Below are 19,078 nucleotides of genomic sequence, written 5' to 3' on the forward strand. Positions count from 1 at the left end.
TTTTCTAAATAATTCAGAGAAGGTCCTTATGGGTTAAGACAAGTTCACAGGCCTCATTTTTTATTTTTTGGAATTAGGACATTGGAGGCAGGATTGGTAGATTTTTTTTTTTTTTAATGTGAATACAGGCTGCATGCAGTGGATTGTTTTAATGAGGTAGGGTTGTTGTTCAGGACACTGGTAGTTATCTGAACACCCAGGATGTATTCTTTGGCTGGGAATGTGGTAGAAAGGACAGCTTTAAAGCCCGAGCCAAGTGTTAAGTAGCAGAATGCAATTCTTTGTGAACTATAAATTTATGGGGCCGTGTCTTAGATAGAAGACATGCCAACAGTAGCAACTGAGATCGTTTTAGAAGCCTAAACAAAATCCTCATAAACCAAGGCGTGTTCTTTTTGCTAGAAACTCCTTCGAAGGACAACTCTGCCCCAGGCCCTGGCTAAGGAGATAGAGAGGGAGCCTGGCTACAGTGGATCTAAAATGGGACGAGACCGGAAACCTGTGGGGAGGGCACAGTCCTTGTCACTCCCGACAGAGGGGGCACAGAGGAGGTCTTAGAAAAACAGATAAAAATAGCAGTTGTTTCTACTTCCCTCCCCAATGAACTGTTCTCTCCAAACCTGGTTTCCACTTTATTTCTGAACTGTTTCTCACCATAATGTGAGGTGGACATGAAGTGAGGGTGTGGGACAGAGGGTACAAAGTAGGCATTTGAGAACTCGGTGCAGGGTGGTCAGGACTGATCCAGAGAAGAGAAGAACCCGAAAAAGTCAGCTGGGTCCAAAGTCTCCTCACTCTGGGGTCTTATCAGAGTGTGTGTGTGTGTGTGTGTGTGCTTGTGTGTATGTGCATGTGGGTGTGTACATGTACGTGTAGTATATACATGTACACATGCACATGTGGTTATGTATATGGGTGTATACGTGTGGGGTGAGTATATGTGTATGCATGTGTGTTGAAGTATGTAATATGTGTGTGCATGTGACTGTGTGTATGTATGTTTAGGTGTGTGGCTGTGTTTGTGCATGCACCCTTGAGAGGGGTGCGAGGGAAGCTGAGTGCAGTTGGTGAGCGTTACTGAAGGTCCTGTGGTTTGCTGATAGCTGCCTGAACTGTGTTGCATGTGTTTCCTCCCTCCTCTGCCAGACACTCTAGGGCATGTTGTGATGCACTTAGGCTCCTGCTATCTTCACACCCTCAGCCTGTACTGTTCTTTTCTCATTGAGGGCAGCAAGGCTGACATTGACCTTTTGGTAGCTTAAGCAGGCTACATAGGACCATATAACACAAGAATTAGATGAACCTGAGAGCTGGTGGCCTAAAACAGATAGAAGGGCCTGTGTAAGGTCACAGCTGGGGAGTGCAGGGCCAGGACAAACACCAACTCTCCCTCCTCCAGGATAGTGCTCCCCACACCATGTTCTGGTCCCTTCAGCACCTTTGTTTTCTGCTGGAAAAGGGCATGCTGCATGCAGTGAGCAGGCAGTGTTTGCAAATGTCCAGGCTCTGGGAATTTGAGTATAAGAGGCCTGGGAGGGGTGACACGTGCAACCTCAGCTTCTTCCTCAGGTGCCCATCCCGTGGCATTGCTGTGAACACTTGCTTACCTTTGACCTATTCTCAGATTGAGGTGTGTCCATAGTGACCAGGAAGGCCAAGGAGCCAAATGGCTGGGGACCTTACTGGCGCCTGACATTCCCAGGAGAAGTCTCTGGGGTGGTGGGCCATGCTGGCAGCAGGACTCAAAAAGGGGGTTGCCTTCCAAGCCAGCCTCCCCATGGCAGGAGGGTGGTTAAAACCCTGCTTACCCCATGCTCTGAGGTCTCCGGAAAGCACAGGTGCTATATATAAAACCACGACTGTTATCTCACCCTTGCTAAGTTTCCACCCTCGAGGCTTACTGTACACTGCTGGGGAGATTTCTTGAAGCTCTTGTCCCAGAGCTTGGGGACCAGGCTGAAGGATGCTTTCTGTGAGAAGAAAACCTTTCCTTGGGTGGGGCTAGGGGAAGCCTGATGCTGAACTGGCTTCAGAAGAGGGAAAATAAAGGTGTCCAGGAAAACAAATGCCCCACCTTTCTCCAGTGAACTTCCTTCCCCTGAATGAGCTGGGGACCAACGTGGTGCCAGCCTGCCGGGAACCCCTCAGAGGAGGTGATGGGCAGTACTCCTGAGGAATTCTGTGCTGCATATGTCATCTTCATGACAAATGGTGGGAGGTCCAGATGGGTAGGTTTCCATTTAAACTTTGTTTACTTAAAGTTTCCCTGGGGTGGTTTTACCAAATTGGCTTGATTGGCATTTGGGGTAGGACAGATCTGGTTGTGGGGGATTGTCTAGTCACTGCAGGTTGCTTAAGGTCTTTGCTCCTTGAGTAACCATCTCAGCCATTGTGCAACTACATCTCCCCCAACCCCTCTTTCTCCCTCTTCTGAACACCCTCTAGGACTTGGGCCAGATACTGCCTCTGGTTAGCAACCACTGCAAGGAATTATTTTGGCAAAATCTCAAGAAGATACCCAACAGGATTGCAAGGATTTGGGGGGTGGAAAGGAGGTAGAAGATAGGCCCAGATATGTCCTGTTATCTTAGGGTGTTGGGTTAATTTTTTTAAGTGATAAAGATTTATTTTTCACCCAATTTATGAGCACAAGGCACCTGCAGTGAATTGGAGAATCTTTTGTTTTTTTAACTTTGTTTTCATCCTTTCCTCATCTTAATAAGCACTGTGACTTCTGGGGCTGCCTTCTTGGGTATATGACCAGTGCAGTCATGCAGGTCCTGTACTCAGAAGAAGAGCCTCACTTCTGGGGCCACATGCTCTGCAGTAGCTGACTGGAAATTCCCAGTAATTCTGTCTTTGAGTCTATGTTTCATAAGTGGTGGCCAGTGCGACAATGTAATATAAACTCCCTGGGTTGGGGGCCCAACTGGCCTCCCTCTTCCAATCTAGCAACTGCTGAACCTCTGACCCCATCAGGAGAGCCTGGGTAAGGATTCAGGGAGGGACACAGTTTTGTTGGTGTCCCAAGGTAAGCCCTAGTGGCCATCCTTACTCCAGGCTGGCAGGGTCACAACATGGGTAATTTGGTGGGGCCAAACCTCCTCTTCACTCCAGATCCAGATACCAAGCACGTCCCCGTATGATGGTTGCAATCGCTTGGGTGCTGCCCATCTTCTGGTGGGTTGGTGGGGAGAGATCTCTGTTCCTGGCCTAACACCTTTTGGGAGGAAAGCTCTATAGACATCCTGAACCCTGTAGTGGCCAGAGCCAAGGGATCAGCCCCTGGGTCCAGTGAGGGACTGCATTCACCCAGAGAGCATCCTGGTGCTCCAGGGAGAAAGGCATCAAATAGCAAGTAAGAAACAGGCATCAGGTTTGGGGTGGGGGCTATGGATGTGGCAGAAAGGATTCAGTTTGATATTTTGGTTCCTTTTATAAAACTTTTCCTGATTATTGAATGAGAGATACTGCAAATTATATAGCCAGTCTTGCTTCTTTCCTTCTTGCCTGCAGTTTCTGTTTGATTTTCCTCTCCCATTTCTAGAAAGAAAAAAAGACAAACTATTAAAAGGGATTGCTGTGAACATAAGTACTTCCATTTTCTTTTTTTGTTTTGTTTTGTTTTTTTTTTTTTTTTGCTTCTAGTCTTTTGAAGGTCATGGTCATCAGTCATCCAGCCCCAAATTTCATTTCCAGTGCTTCCTGTTAGCACAGCAACTTCCAGAAGAAGTGAACCAGGGAAGGAGACAGAGGCAGTGAAAACAAATTTATCTGTCACTGGCTTAATTTCGGGATCTCTTGGAGGTGAAGCTTTCTGTGAGGGAGATATGTCTTCACAGGTACTTACTATGTCCTCAGTTCTGGGGTAGTGCTGATCCTGAGCAGGATGCTGTGGGGACATGAAACTGGAACCATAAAGCAGAGTTCCAGGAAATGAAGCTCTGCTCTCATCCCCAAGCTTTATTAAGGGAGTGTTTTTGAACAGGGAGCCAGTGTCACACCATGCAAGTTAAACATTGTCCTTGGCCCCAGGGGGTCATGCTGTAAGACAAGGCCTGATGCAGAAAGACTGTGAGAACATGACCACAGATAAGGTAAGTCTATAGACTGGCCCGAGAGCACCAGAGCCCTGCCCACTGCCACTTCTCATCTCTGGTCCAAAGTCATGGATATCAGGGGATGCTCATCTCTTCTGCTTCATCTGAGAAATTCTTTTGAAAGAGAGATGGATGTCAGGAGCCACTGTGTCCCTCCCTGCTGCTCCCAGACCCATCTTGTCTTATAGCCTGCAGCATAGTTTCCAAACCTCCCAGGACCACAGTAATGTCTGCTCCACCCTTACATTCCAAGTGTCAGCCACTTCTTGTCTGTTGCTGTAAAATGCACTTCAGACATTCCCAGACTCACTGGAGACCTCAAGTGAGGTCTGGTGTGTGGGCTCAGGCCTTTGTCCCTAGCCTGATGCCTGGAGAAAGCATCACACGAGACATGCCTGCGCTTGGAGGTTATTCATTGTTTATCTGAAGTTCAAGTGTAACTGTGCATCTTGCATTTTTCTGACTTCCCTACCTTAGATGATAGTTTTAGTTGCAACTTTGTGAAATGGGTAAATCCAGAAATGAGAGTATTAGTGGTCAAGAGGAGCCAGATATCTGGAGCTCTGCAGCCCAGTGTTGCTGTCTGCTTGCTATACCATCTGGTGTTGTCCTCAGGCTTGGGCATAGCTCTTTTGTACACTAGGGGTGGACATTCCAGTGTCTTTTCTTCTCCCATCTCTCTTAGGCTGTCTCCCAGGACGGGATACAATGAAGTGTCCTGGCAAAATCCTGGTCCCCTCCTAGGATGGACTGGCCAGCCAGGCCTTCATGCTTGGGTTCCTGCCTCATTAGTTAAGATGCTTTCAGCTGTAGGGAACAGAAAACTGCAACTCTACTGATAAAGTTAACAATAAAGCAAACATATTCTTTCACCTTAATTAATAAGTCTCAGCATAGGAAGCTTCAACATTGGCTAATTCTTGGGCATAGAAAAGTTACTCAAAGACCTGTATCCTTTGCATCTCTCTGCCCTGTCCCCACAGCATATTGACTCTTCTCATGGTCACAGGGTGACTGTTGCAGGTCCTGCTGTCCTCTGGGGATACGATATGATAGCATACCATGGAGGAAAAAGAGGGGATGGCTCTTCCTGATGTCTAAGGCTAGGGCATCTTTCTCAGAAGGCTCCCAGCAGGCATCCCCTATGTCTCAATGACCAGAAGGTGTCACAGATTTGTGCCACAGTCAGCCTATGGTGTAGGAGTGACTTATAATAATTGGTATTTACGCCTGGAGTGATTCCATGCACACACATTTTTACTGAGTCCCTGGAGAGAGATGTAGACACCCAAACAAAATCAGGTCCCTTGTACTGTTCCCTGTCGCATTCTGGAAAATCTTTTAGGTCTTTTTCTTTATTATTTTTGGTTTATCATAAAAATTTAAACATTGCAGGGGCTGAGGATACAGCTCAGTGATAGAACAAATGCTTCACATATGTGAGGCTCTCTATTCTATCCCTAGCACTTAACAAAACAAGATTGCATAGAAAGAAGCTAATGAGAACCATGACTAAATGAATGATTTAACTCATTCTAAGTACACTTTGGTCTTTGATAAACTAATTTTATTTTACATAATTGTAATCAGATTGTACTAGTTTTATCTGTTGATGTTATCAGTTTAACATGATTTCACATTTTCATTTTCAAGTATTGACATAGGTCATCTATTTGCATTGTTTTTGCAGTACTGGGAAATCTGCTTGCAATTTTAAATGAACATATAATAATAAATTCAGCTAACCTTGGTCAAATACTTATGTGCCAGGCCCTGTTCTAAATGTCTTTCATGGATTATCTCATTTAATCCTCATAGCAACCCATTTTCAGGACAGGAACTGCACATTCCTCATATAGTAATGAAGCACAGAGTGTCCAGTAATGAACTGCGATCTGATTCCTGAGTCTGAGTTTTGAATCTCTACATCATTTACATTGTCCTTTTATTGTGTGGGCACCTTCCACTTTTGGTGGCAGTGGTTGCCATAAGCAGCAAAGAGCTTATTCATAAAAATTACCTCTTTTGCTCTCCATTTGGCTCCTTTCTTGAGAAATGTTCCCATAGGAGTAGTACTGAATCAAAGCCCAGGATCCTATAGCTTTGTTTGTTGCATCTTCCACACTGCTGTCTGGAAAGGCTGACCCAGTTCACTACAGCGGCATCTGCAAAGTCCAAGTGCTGCTCTTTCTCTGCCACCATTGGATCTTCTTTGTAGTTTGCAATTGTCCAATTATCCCTTAAAGTTTTAATTTGTAATTCTTCTGTTTTCAAGGAGACTCTACATGTTTCCTTGTGCTAATAGCCTTTAATTACTCACGTGTTAACTGCCTGTTTATTCCCATGGAGCAACCACTGGCCGCACATTGACAGCATTTTTGTATAGTAAATTATCAGTTACATTATTTACAATTTTTTTCCCATTCAATGATAATCTCTGGAAATTGTACTTCATTTTGCAACAAAATTTTTTTATTCTGGATTACTATAATAGGGCCCCTTTTTTTCTGTCATAAAATTGGTTTTAATTGGCCTGGCTTGGCCTGGAAATACAGACCACATGGTACTAGGGGGCGATGGTTTTTACTGATTTTTTTTCTTTATGCAACCAATCTTTGTAAAGTGTTCTTGGAGCATTCAACTGTGCCTCATTCTGTAAAGACTGGGCTTTTTGAACCCCCCCCCCCCCGATGAGCCCCCAAAAGTAATTTGGCTAAGAGCTAGTCCCTAGGTGCTAGCTGATTGGCTTTTGGCTATATCCAACCACCCCAGTCCTCTGGCCATCTCTACGCTTTGCAAACAGAATGACAACTGACACGCCCAAGCCCAGAAAGCCAGACAGAGTGGCGGCTGGAGACTTCACGGAATCTTGTAATTAGAAATGGAAAAGGCCTGTTGGCTCATGTGGTGTCCTCCTCCTCCTCCCACGGAGCCCCAACCAGCGTTAGAAGGTGACATATAATTTGCTCTGTCACCTGGAGCACTCAATTGAGTTTTTTGGGCAGTATCTGTGAAATCCAAGAATTGAACCAGATTAGTGGTTTCAACTCCTTTGGGGTCTGGTGCCATCTTGGAAAATGCTTGAAAGCCAGACACCCTCTTCCTGGAGAGATGAGCACTTCACAGGTCATTCTGCCCTTTCAGGACATTTATAATTAGAAGCCTGTTTCCATCCCAGACCACAGTCTGCGGGTTTAGAACCCAAAGATTTACTGATTTCTGACGTCTCTCTCAGTTCCCAAAACCCACATTCTAGGTTTCCCATCAAGGAACCTAGGGATGGAAGTGGAAAAATGGGAGTCTTTTGTAATTAACTTGGAGAAAACCACTGTTCAGGTCAAAGGGTTTTACTATCAGATATTTTTTTTAAATTTTTTTTTTTAGTTTGTTGATGGACCTTTATTTTTATTTATTTATTTATATGCAGTGCTGAGAATCAAACCCAGTGTCTCACATATGCTAGGCACATATGTACCACTGAGCTACAACCCCAACCCACTATCAGATATGTTATGTATTGTTTTATCATTTGTTATTTTTCAGTGTGGAGTTCAACTTTTTGATACCATGCTCTTTCCCTTCAATTTATTCTTTTTAAATTTGGTACTGCTTCTGACTGAAGCTATTGATATTTTCCAGTTTTTTTGGGGGGGTGGGGGTGGGGGTAGGGATGGGCTTGATGTGCCCTTTGCCTTTCACCTCACAGAAAGGGGAAACATCTGCTCAGGTGTTCCTGACAACTCCCAGAAGCCTCTGCCTGCTGACTTACTTAGCCTCCTCTCAAAGCCCTTTAGCAGCTTGGAGCAAGAGAGAACAGGCTGGTCAGGTTGATGTTTATATGAGCAGATGAGTGCTTAGGAATTGGAAGATGGGAGAAAAATTCCTTCCAATTGCTCCATGACTACTTTCCTAGCACTCTGGGCTTGCTTGCTTAAGAGGCTTTGCTTCAGTTCCCAGAGACTTAGAGTTGTAAATTCCTCAAATGACCTGTCTGACAGGGATCCTAAGGAATGACTTCCGTCTCAAAGATGTGTTCACAGAGGGCAGGAGGAAACTCCCAGTGTAAGTCGATATTGTTGGAGGGAAAGATGATTGCAGCCTCCTGCTGTGAAGACCAGCCTAACCTCCTGGCATGAATGGAGGCAGCTCTAGATATGAAGTCTTTCTAATGGGAGATTGAAGGTATATGTTCCTGTGTGTGCAAACAGGCTTGGGTTTGAGCCAGAAATTGATAGGGTCTGGGGTGAGAAGGACAGAATCAGAACCTTAACTGCAGTTTTATTTTTCTGGAATTTCTTCCCTCCCTCTGGTTACTAGACTATTTCTGGAAAATGTGTAGTGAAAATAAAGGAATTAGCTTTTAATATTTTATAAAATTTTAGGATGATTTTGCTATGTGAGAGAGTGGCCTCAAATGTGGGGAGCCTTTGGGTCATTGACTTTGAGCTTATTTGCTACCTATTCTGGAATTCAACTCTGAACATTTAACACTTTTGGCCAGGCAAGAGTAATGCTGTGATTCTTTTTTAAAGCACATACTTTTTGCCAGTAATTCTTTCAAACTCTGCGTTTTATGAGGAGTTTGTTCCACAGTGCAAGAGAATCTATGACTTTACAAAAGTTCATTCCAGCTCAAGATTTAAAGGAATTTGAAATTGGACAAAGTTACCAGTTTTCTCCTATGGCCTGCGAAGGTGAAAGTTTCTTATTACTAGACAGGGAACAGCATTGTTGAACCGTCCATCACTTACTGTTTAAGTAGCCAATGAACTCTGAATAAAGCTTGGCTGTCAGGTTGCCAGAATTATGCACTGCTTTGTTTCAAGCTCCTGCAAAGACTTTCCTCTGTCATTTTTACCTCCAGTGCTGTTGTCACATAGCTTTGATTGTTTCCCTAGAGAGAAAATATTACACTCTCCAGAAAAGGCAATTTTCATTGTTGTCTGCTACATTCAACTTTTCATAATGACCCAGGAAAGGAACTAGCAGGGCTCTTCTCCATCTTCATACATCTTCATCCGGACACACACATTTCATACAGGAAATGTTCACAACATTGACCAGTTATGTTGGCTGTTGGGGTGTGGCTGGCCTAAGTTATATAACGTTTTTAAAAGATAAGTTGGTTTCTTGGTCATGTATAATTACATTGGGAATCTAATATAAATTATTAATAAGGGTTAATAATTTATAATTGGTACTTAATGGCATGCCCAACATACTGAAGCGCATTTATTCCTAATGTTTGTACTAATTAGTTTAGCGGCTTTTTTTAAAATAATGCAAAGGTAAGTTTACTACATCTTAAGATTCAATTATCACAAGTTCTCCGCATTCTAACAAATACTGTTTAGAAACCGACCCTCATAAATCTGGGGAAACAGAAACTGGGCTGAGTTGTCGGTGGCATTGGACATTGTGGCATCCGAGGAGATGAAATAGATTTTTAAAAAATCAACCCTTGCACAAAATTACCTCATAGTAGGACCAAGAGCTGTTGCTCCTGGGGTGAAGGGATTGTAGAGAAGACTTAAGATTCAAGGGCCCGCTGACCTACTGTGTCCCTTTCTCAAAAACCCTCCAAACGTTTTATACCCATTTTACAAATTTACTTATTTATTCTTCCAAGACCAGGGAGCTGGCATTAGCCTTGCTGGGGTGGTTTCCCTAAGGTGCAGCGCATGGCTGGACTCTTCTCACCAAGAGGGCTCGGAGAGACCATTTCAGGGACCCCTGTTGCCTAGGTTACCGGGCTGGGCCCCCTCCCGGCCACGTGACCGCCCCAGCCGCGGAGCATGACGGGAGGCGGTGCCTCCTCTCGGGCCGCGGGCTTCCGCGCGTGGGCGGCGCGGCGGGCTGGGCCAGCGCAGGAGGCGGTGGGGGCCCGGAGGGCCTGGCCAGGCTGAGGTGGGGGAAAAGCGGCGGAAAGGCAGAGCTTGGGCGGTGCGAGCCGCGCCTGAGTTGAGGGCGGAAGGCCCGCGGGTCTGTCGGTTAGTTGTAAATTGGCTAATTGTAAATAAGAGTAATGAGAGATGAAGTCCAGGCCTGTCCCCTGTCCCCGGGGTCTCCTGGTGCGGATGCCTTTCATTTCAGAGAGGTGCAGTGCTTCACTCTGGGGTGCCGACATGCGGTCTTTCTCATGCTTAGAGGCCAGGAGTATGAGTGCAGTCAGATTTTCTAACAGTATCTGCACATTTTTTTCCCCTTCACCCACTCAGACATTCCCCGTTTTCCCTCATAATCACTTTCTCTCACTTAAACATACACACTTAGCCCTTGGCAAGCAAAGTGGAATCTCGGGTCCTTGTTAGACCTCAATGTTTAAGCTGCTGAAAACACAGGGCATATTTGGTTTAGATATTTTACTGTTATGAAAATAAACCACCTCTTGCAGTTACACCAGCTCAGATTTTTCCTCGATAGGTCAGTGTAGATTATCTATTGGGTGGTATGTGTGTAGGGGAAACGCTTAATTAGAAAGGAATAAAAGTGTAACTCCTAGTTCTTGAGGTTGGGGGAAGCTGGGTCAAGAAATAGAGATAAGCAAAGACAAAAAAAAAAAAAAAAAACCAGGGATAGATGAACCACTACCGCAAAATCTGCTGGGGAACATGGATGGACTTTCCTTAAGCTTTGCTTTTTTTGATCTTGGCATACTTCCTCAGGTTTCCCAATTCAGACTAGTCTTGGAGGGTTCTAGATTGACAAAATGGTTAAGGCATCCTGTGAATGGGTCTTCCTTACCACCGGCTTAGTAAAGAGACTGCTAGGAGATGTGTTTCATGGGTTTCTGGGGTCAAATGCTTAGTCACTTAATTGATTGATTGAAATAGAGATAAGCAAAAAAAAAAAAAAAAATCTAGACCCTTTGAATGCCAAGTTTAGCCAACTCCAATCATCTCTCTGTAGGCATAATGCCAGTTGTTTTGTAATAGACATAACTCCCTAAAAAGAGTATAGGCAGCTCAGGAAAACAGAAACTTTTTTTTCACACAGTGAAATAGGGGGAGCCATCAAATTGATCTTTCTCTTGGAACATAGTAATCCTACTCAACCAGGCCTGATCCAATCGTCTTGCTGTTTTCTGTTCTTTGGCATTTTCTCTGCTCTTAGGCAAGAATTTTCTGCCCTTTTTGGTTCCCTCCTTGTGTGTACTTGGGTGTTAGGGGAAGAAGGAGGAGGAAGGGTCTTGATAAGAGAGCCACTGGTGAGCAGGAAATGTCTATTTGGTACTGATTGTTCGGAAGAAATTAGGATTGCCAGTGCTGGTGAGGAATCAGAAGCTGATCATGACATGGAGCCCTCTGTTCACAACTTAAGTGAGTGTCCCTTATGCATTCTCTTTCAGGCCTTGTCAGTAGCAGGCTTAGGAATAGGTCTTCCCACACCTCTCTGCTGGCTGACAGTTTACTGAGCTGATCTCTTTGGATCTTTGAAGCATTAGTGTTAAGGTCCTTGGAGCAAATGGGATAAGTCAAATTTTTGAAGTGGAGCTATTGTTAGCAAGATGTAGAGCACAGGGATCCTTAGAGGAATGCTCTAAGGATTGTATTTGTCGAACTGTAGAAATGACACTCCTTCCAGAAACAGAAATTCTGGGCCTTTCCAGCAGAGAGTCTCAGTGCAACTCACACAGACCCCACATGGCTGTCTGCTCAGTGTCAAGAGCATTTGTAGCTCTGGGGAGTATGTTAACATGAACAATATCATTGGGAAACTGGGACATGGGGAGAAGTCTTATTCAAGCCCATGTTCATAAAAAGTTTCAAACTTGCTGAATTCTCATTGCAGAGTTGCCTATTGTGCCCTGTGTAACCTAAAATCCGAGTTAAAGGAAAGGTGCAGATGATGAGAAGGCCACAGGCTTTGACAAGGTAGTGAATGTCTTCAGAAGATCCCTGTGTCTCTTGCAATCTCCTCTCTTGCTTGAATTCTCCTGGGGAAATTGCTTCTGTCTTGCTCTATTCAGGTGTGGGACTCCAAAGGTGCGGTTCAGCAGTCAGGCAGTGCAGCCTTTGGGAAGAAGTAAACTTTGGGGTTAGAGGCCAAGTTTTGCTCACAGCCTGGCCAATCACCAGCTTTATTTTAGGTAAGACACTTACCTTCTCTAAAAACACTTCTCACATTGTTTTTTTGTAGGTACTGAATGATATAAGTTAAGTGTGTTGCATATGTAGTGAATACTTCTTGTTTATTTTATTATTATTACTATTATTATTTTGATTAATGAGGCTGTGCTACCCTGGGTGCTCTGGAGAATATCCCAGTAAGGACTCTTATAAAAAAAAATTGCCTGTAGCTGGGTACAGTGACACTTGCCTATAATCCCAGCAACCTGGCAGATTGAGACAAGAGAATGGCAAGCTTGAGGCCAGTCTGGGCAACTTAGTGAGACCTTGTCTCAAAATTTAGAAAGGCTGGGGATATAGTTCAGTGGAGTACTTTCTTAGCATGTGGAAGGCCCTGGGTTCAATCCCCAGTAACCCCCCCCCCCCCCCCCCCGCCAAAAAAAAAGAAGTGGAGCTTTGGGCTGGAGCTGAAGTTCAGTGACAGAGCGCTTGCCTAGCATGTATGAGGCAATGTGTTTGATCCTTAGCACCATATAAAAATAAACAAAATAAAGGTATTCTGTCCATTTACAACTACAAAAAAGAGTATTTAAAAAAACAACCAACAAACAAAAAAATTAAAGCTGCCAGTAACTATGATACTTCCCAATGTTTCTTGAGTGCTTAATGTATGCCAGGTACTATTCTGAGCTTAATTGTAAACTTTCAGTACTTTGACTTATTCAATCCTTAAAATGGCCCTGAAAGGTAAGTGCTGTTCATTTGTCTATTTTGCAAATGAGGAAACTGAGACAGGTTAAATAATTTCTTAAGTGTCAGAGAAAATTCTAGTATGTGAACATAGGCTGTCTGGCTTCATAGTCTGGGTTCTTAATGGCTTTCCTCTACATTGCCTTTAGCATAAGTGATTGGGTTAGGGAAACAGTGTTTTCAGCAGCCTGTGGGGATGTCTGGTAGTGCTGAGGCCCTTAGAGATGATCCTCCAGATCCACAGCCTGAGCATTCATCCTTCCTTTCTGTCTTAGTGCTGCTTGACCAGGAGGCTGCTGCCTTTGCCATCCTATCAACAGCCCGTTTTACTTTCCTTTTGGCTGAGACCTTTCCCTCCCTCTTGGCCCGATATGCCCTTATTATCAGCATGTTAGAAAGCCAGGGCTGTTTCCTCATGGGAGGTGGTGGGGGCGAGAGGAGGCCAGAGGGCCATGAAGAGTTCAAGGAACCCAGGGAAAACTTAAGGCTTTGTTCCTTACCCAGCAGCTCTTCCCTGTTCTTCCCTGCAGCTGTTAGTGTCCAGATGAGACCGGTTCAATGCTGGTTTCCTAGCTTTTTCTTGGGCTGGCAGTAGCTCAGTCCTCTTAATTTTAAGCAACTAGGTACAGCAGTGGGTACCAGCTTGAGAGATGAGCAGAGTAGCAGAGGTGGCCCTGCCCAGGACTCTTCCTGGAGACCCAGTGGACCTGTAAGTATGCAGTTAGCAGGGTGCTGGGCAGGCGAGCAGCCAGTGGGAGGGGGTTTTCCCATCTGGAATTCCACTTTCTATCACCTCCTGCACACCTTGCTTGTACTTTTTCTGCTCTGGCTTCATTTAGCAGCTACAAAATTTGGAGATTGCCCCTTGGCTCCCTGAAAGCCTTCCATTCTTCTCCAGCCTTTGGTGATTTAGTAAGGACCCATTTATATATAAGCGAATAATACCTGTCACCTGGGGCTCTGTCTTTTCCAAGGATGGTTTATTTAGTTCAGCCTGTTCTGAGCCTGAGGAGAGTCAAAACGAAATGTTGAGGCCTACACTTCCCAGTCTTATGATTCTGAGTGGTGGATCCTCCTCTAACTGGCCCAGAGCACCTATATTATAAGGGACGTTTCTCAACACCTGTGTTGCTGGCTCCCTTGCCCTGCTCTTCTGGCCTCTGAGGTCAGCCCTGTTCATTCCAGAAATGAGCTGCTGCTTTGGGGATCTTAAGGAGTCAGTGACCTTTCTCATCTTTCACATCAACAGAAATTTCCTGAACATCTGCCTTATGCCAGGCACCATGCTAGGTGCTGTGGAAACAAAGGTAAATCAAACAGAACTTCTGCCCTTAAGGAACTGTCCAATTTGGGTGATTCTCTTTGGCTCCTTGACAGGTATACCCATGACACTTAGAGGACAGAAAACAAGACTTAAACTGGTAAGGCAGACACTACCAGAGCTGTTTTTCAGCCCACAGTACTGTTTTGTGCTTGGGGCAATGTTTCTTTGTTTGTGTGGACAACATGGTGCATGAGACCCTATCTCTGGGTCCGGAAGCTCCCAACCTGCAGGCAGCCCTCTGTGGTGGTGACCAAGATTTCCCCAGGATGATTTGGCTTCTCTAGGGGACCCCTTAACACATCTGCCAGTCAAGGCAAGAGAACTGTGGCATTCCTGAGGCAGCTTGTATGAACAGTTCTGGATTCTGTGCCTAGGAAACCAGAGAATTCTTTCTTGTACTAATGCCACTTGCAGCAGGTTGCCAGTGTCTTCACCTGGAATCACCTTCCCTCTAGCTGCTGTAGTCACAGGGAAATTAACTTAAATGCCCATCAAAGTGTTTAGTTTTTACCAAAGTCCAGTTTTTACATGAAAGTTGTGTTCAGCTTCAGCTTATCCTTCAGTAGAAATATGCAGCCATTGTTTGCAGAGTTGGAGAATTAGGCACAGATTCCCCCACTTGACTTCCAGGTATCCATCCTAGCATTCCAAGAGTGAGGAGAGCAGGAGCTAGGTCCCTTCATGGCTGGTGTGGAGCTATGTCTGCCTTGAATATTTGCTTGTCAAAAAGGGGAAAATGTTATTTCTCATGTTTTTTGGCAGTGTGTATTTTTGATCTTTTCACATGTGCTTGTTGGTTGAGAAAGGGGAAAAACCTGAACATTTCTGGAATATTTGCCAAACACTGTACCATGCCCTTAAATACATCATGTCTTAATCATTCCTTACAACAACTATTATTACCTTCACTTTTCAGACAAGGAAGCTATTTCAGGAAGATTAACCAAGTGGCAACAGGCACTGTAGCCTGATTCAGTGGATTTATTTCTGGACCTACCAACTTTATTGGATGCTTGCCCATCGAGGATTCTGGTTTGGTGGATAATTCTATGTTGCACTCAGATCATAATACCTCCAGAGTAGAGTGAACTAGTTTGTTTGGTGGTTGCTGGTGTGATTTGTTCCCTAAAATCCTGGAGTGATGAACTTCCTGGATGTGCCTTCTTCTTAATTACCTATTCTATGTGTAGGAAGTGGATGTTTTGATTGATTCTGGGCCTATATGATTTTTCTTTTTACCCCTAGTAAAGCAGTGCAGGGAAGACTCAGGTCCCAGGTCAGGCCTCAGGGGAAGGCTCCAGCCAAATCACCTCTGCAGTATCTCAGTTCTGAGATGCTGGGATTTTAGCAAGAGTGATGAAGCTTAGAAAATATCCAGAGCTCTAATTGGATATAAAGGTATTGTGGTCTCATTGTTTTTTCTGTTTGCTAATGCCCGTTGTGATTCTTTGGGGGAAGTCAGCCATCTTAGTTTTGTCTCCATACCAACCCTAAGAAAAAATAGCAGCTGATATTGCTGCAAGCTAGCAATGCTCCACCTAGGAAATGGTTCCCTCAGGAAACTGTCCTCAGGGGCCAGGCCTATGCTGTTTCCTCTCTAAGACTGGGCCTTATCAGAGGTGGAAACTTGTGTTTGAGATAGTAAAATATACGGTTATTATCTACCTGCCAGTATTGTATGTTATAACTAATTCAAGCTACCAGAGAGTACTTTCTGTGTGCCAAGCACTCTGTGTACACACACATACATGGAGCTGAACAATTGTATATGTATAGATAATTTAATTCTTGTTTAATCCCATGCCCAAACCATGAGGTAGATATTATTATCCTAGCCTCACAGATGTGGAAACTAAGACTAGAGAGATTAAATAATTGACCCAAATTTACACAGCTAGTAATTTGTGGAGCCAGGATATTTTTTATTAGTTGCTCGAAACATTACAATGATCTTGACATATCATACATTTGATTTAAATGGGGTATGAATTCTTATTTTTCCACATGTACAGATTGCAGGATCACATTGGTCATACAGCCACGTTTATACATACAGCCATACTAGTGTCTGTTGTATTCTGCTGCCCTTCCTATCCCCCCTCCCCTTCCCTCCCCTCCCCTCACCTCTCTGTACCCCATCTACTATAACACATTTCTTTCTCTCTTTTTTTTTCTTCCCCCTCACACCTTCTTATATGTAATTTTGTATAACGATGAGGGTCTCCTTCCATCTTCCGTACAATTCCCCTTCTCTCTCCCATTCCCTCCCACCTCTCGTTCCTGTTTAATGGTAATCTTCTCATGCTCTTCCTCCCTGCTCTGTTTTGAGTTGCCCCCCTTAAATCAAAGAAGACATTCGGCATTTGTTTTTTAGGGATTGAGCCAGGATTTTTTACTGAGTATACTGAGTTACAGAGATTCCCAGGTTAGAGGGTTAATGGTGGGTTGTAGGCTAAGCTGGGTGCCCTGGATGAGAGGCAAGAAGAAACTGGATAGGAGAAAAATAATGTGGGAATTGATGTTGGAGGGCAGAGCAGTATCAGTCTTTTCCTTCTGCTCTGCCTTTGTCTCCTCCTTTTCCCTCTCATGGTCCTAAGTCCCCTTCCTTTCTCCTGCCCTCCCTTCTTCTTTCTCTTTACCCTTGTCCTACATTGGGGGTTTACTATGGTGTTGTAGGCTCTGCCGTAGTTACTGCATTTTCCTTCTCTTCTCCTCCCCCATTTCTCTCATCTCCTTCCTTTCCTTCTCTTCCTTCTTGCCTTCTGTCTTCTAATCCAGCCATAGGCCATGTGCTGGTGCCACCAGAAGGGCCAGGTTAGGATGGTCAATGCCCCATTCTGTAGGAGGGGTGGGAGACTTCATAGGAGGTGTCGGGGTCTGCTGCTTTGGATGAGAAGAGATAAGAGGTGGTAAGAAATGCCTTTGACTGGCCTGGGTTGGAGTATGGGAGATACCAGGGTGCTTTCTTCATCAGGATAGCCCAAGGTAATGTTGGCATCTGCAGAGTCATATGGGGCTGCTGCTTATGGAGCTGAGGTTCAGTGGATCCCCCACCCCATACATAATTGCTGTGAAACCAGTGCAGCCTCCCTTTTCCCACTTGATTTTCTTAAAACCAGAATATGAGCCTTTGCACTCTTCTGTGGCTGATTTTGGCCTTGCATTTCCATCAAGACAATTTTGACTCTTGCTTCTGTGATTTATTGTATTCACTGTCCCTCCCAGCTTCTTGCAAGGGAAGGAAACATAAGGAGCCTATGGTCAAATACTGTCCTGGCAACATTTTAATCCTGGACCTTGATCAAGGCTTGATTAACCCAGTGGCTTTCACTTGATTAAATCACTTGATTAATCCAGTGGTTTTCAACTGGGAGTGATGTGGGCCCCTAGAGCATGTTCAGCAATATTTGGCGACATTTTTGGTTGTCACAACTATAAAGGTAGTGCTACTGGTCTATAACAGGTGGAGGCCAGGGATGCTGCTACCCATCATACAGTGCACAGGACAACAGAGAATTATCCAGAATGTCAGTATTGTGGAAGCTGAGAAATTCTGGTGGCTGAGCTTGAGTGTCTTCAGTTGTAATGTGAGCATAATGATTCCTGGCTCTGTGACTAAACAGGCCCACATGAGATAAGATGTAGAAATACTTGATGCAACTGTACAGTGTCACCCACTCATCACTTTTTGTTGATAGAGCATTCTATGCCAATTAATACTGTTACTCTTCACAAATTAAAGTCATTGATAAACAGGTTGACTAGGATTAGACTCAGGAAGGAACCTTCTAGGTCCCATTAGAAAAGTCTTCAGGTTCTTAAGGCCTTGGGAGTATAGTTGTTCAAACAATTTTAAAACTACTCAACCACATTTTGATACAGATTTTATTTTTTCAGTCTTTTATGCAGTTTGATGAAATCTGAACACATCCTGAAGCCTGCATCAGAAGAAGAAATGAGATTGGTTTATTGAGATTTTCTCAGTGAAACCATGAAGACTGTTAGTGATTTCTACCTTTCCCTGTAAATGCTCACAAATCACTTGTTGTATAATCGTGTCCTATGTTTGCCAATCTGCCAGAATCCAGTTTGACAAAACATTAGGCAAATATTTACCCATCTTTAACATTCTGACCCTTCTCATATTCTCTATGGTATCTTAAAATTTATTAGCAACAGCAGGGTGCACATGCCTGTAATCCCAGCATCTTGAGAGGATAGGCAGAATTCAAGGCCAGCCCGGGCAACCTAATGAGTGTTAAGGGCTAAGGGTGTAGCTCAGTGGTAGAACACCCCTGGATTCAATCCCTAGTACTGGGGAGAAAAAAGGAAAAAAGGTTGTTAGCAATGGTTTTGTGAACATATAGTCAAATTCTTTTAGGGTTGCCCTTGGTGAGGTCTCTTTGTGCCTAGGACCACTGAATAAGTTGAATTCTCTTAAAAGCATTGGTGGGGGACTTTTGGATAAAGTTGAATTATCCAGGACAGGAAAAGATACAAATCAACCTTCTGTCTGGCCCATGATGTCAGCACAGACCTTTAACTCAAAAAGGTCTCTGCTCCCTCCCTTACCTTCCTTTTGGCTCTCCTTAGACAGTATATTTAGGACATTAGTGATTCTACATTTGAAGACTAAATCCTTTGAACAGCATGCTGCCCTTAGCTATCACTCTTGGGAGCAAACAGGCTGGTGGTTTGCTGTGACTTTTCCTTACAAAAATAGCCAGCACAATTATCACCCAGACCAAAAGGCTGTGCGGGTAGGACATAAACACTGGGACACAAGTGCAGCCTCAGCTGCTCTGTGGTAATGGAGGGTGAGAACTGGAAGTGTG

At 44.3% G+C, this 19,078-nt stretch overlaps 1 protein-coding gene across 4 annotated transcripts in view; it reads left to right on the plus strand.

Annotated features, from left to right (window-relative positions):
- Positions 1-19,078, plus strand: part of Itpkb (inositol-trisphosphate 3-kinase B) — a 100,608-nt gene that overhangs the window by 22,860 nt on the left and 58,670 nt on the right. Inside the window, exon 3 of one of the 4 annotated variants that reach the window (XM_071600017.1) lies at positions 18,141-18,206. The exons of the other annotated variants lie outside the window; for them this stretch is intronic. Coding sequence (XP_071456118.1) covers positions 18,141-18,167 — 27 coding nt within the window. The 3' untranslated portion in view covers positions 18,168-18,206. Of the gene's footprint in view, positions 1-18,140; positions 18,207-19,078 lie in introns of those variants that run through there. 4 annotated transcript variants of the gene reach the window in all.

This window comes from Marmota flaviventris, chromosome 12 (assembly GCF_047511675.1).
Source record: "Marmota flaviventris isolate mMarFla1 chromosome 12, mMarFla1.hap1, whole genome shotgun sequence".
NCBI lineage: Eukaryota > Metazoa > Chordata > Mammalia > Rodentia > Sciuridae > Marmota > Marmota flaviventris.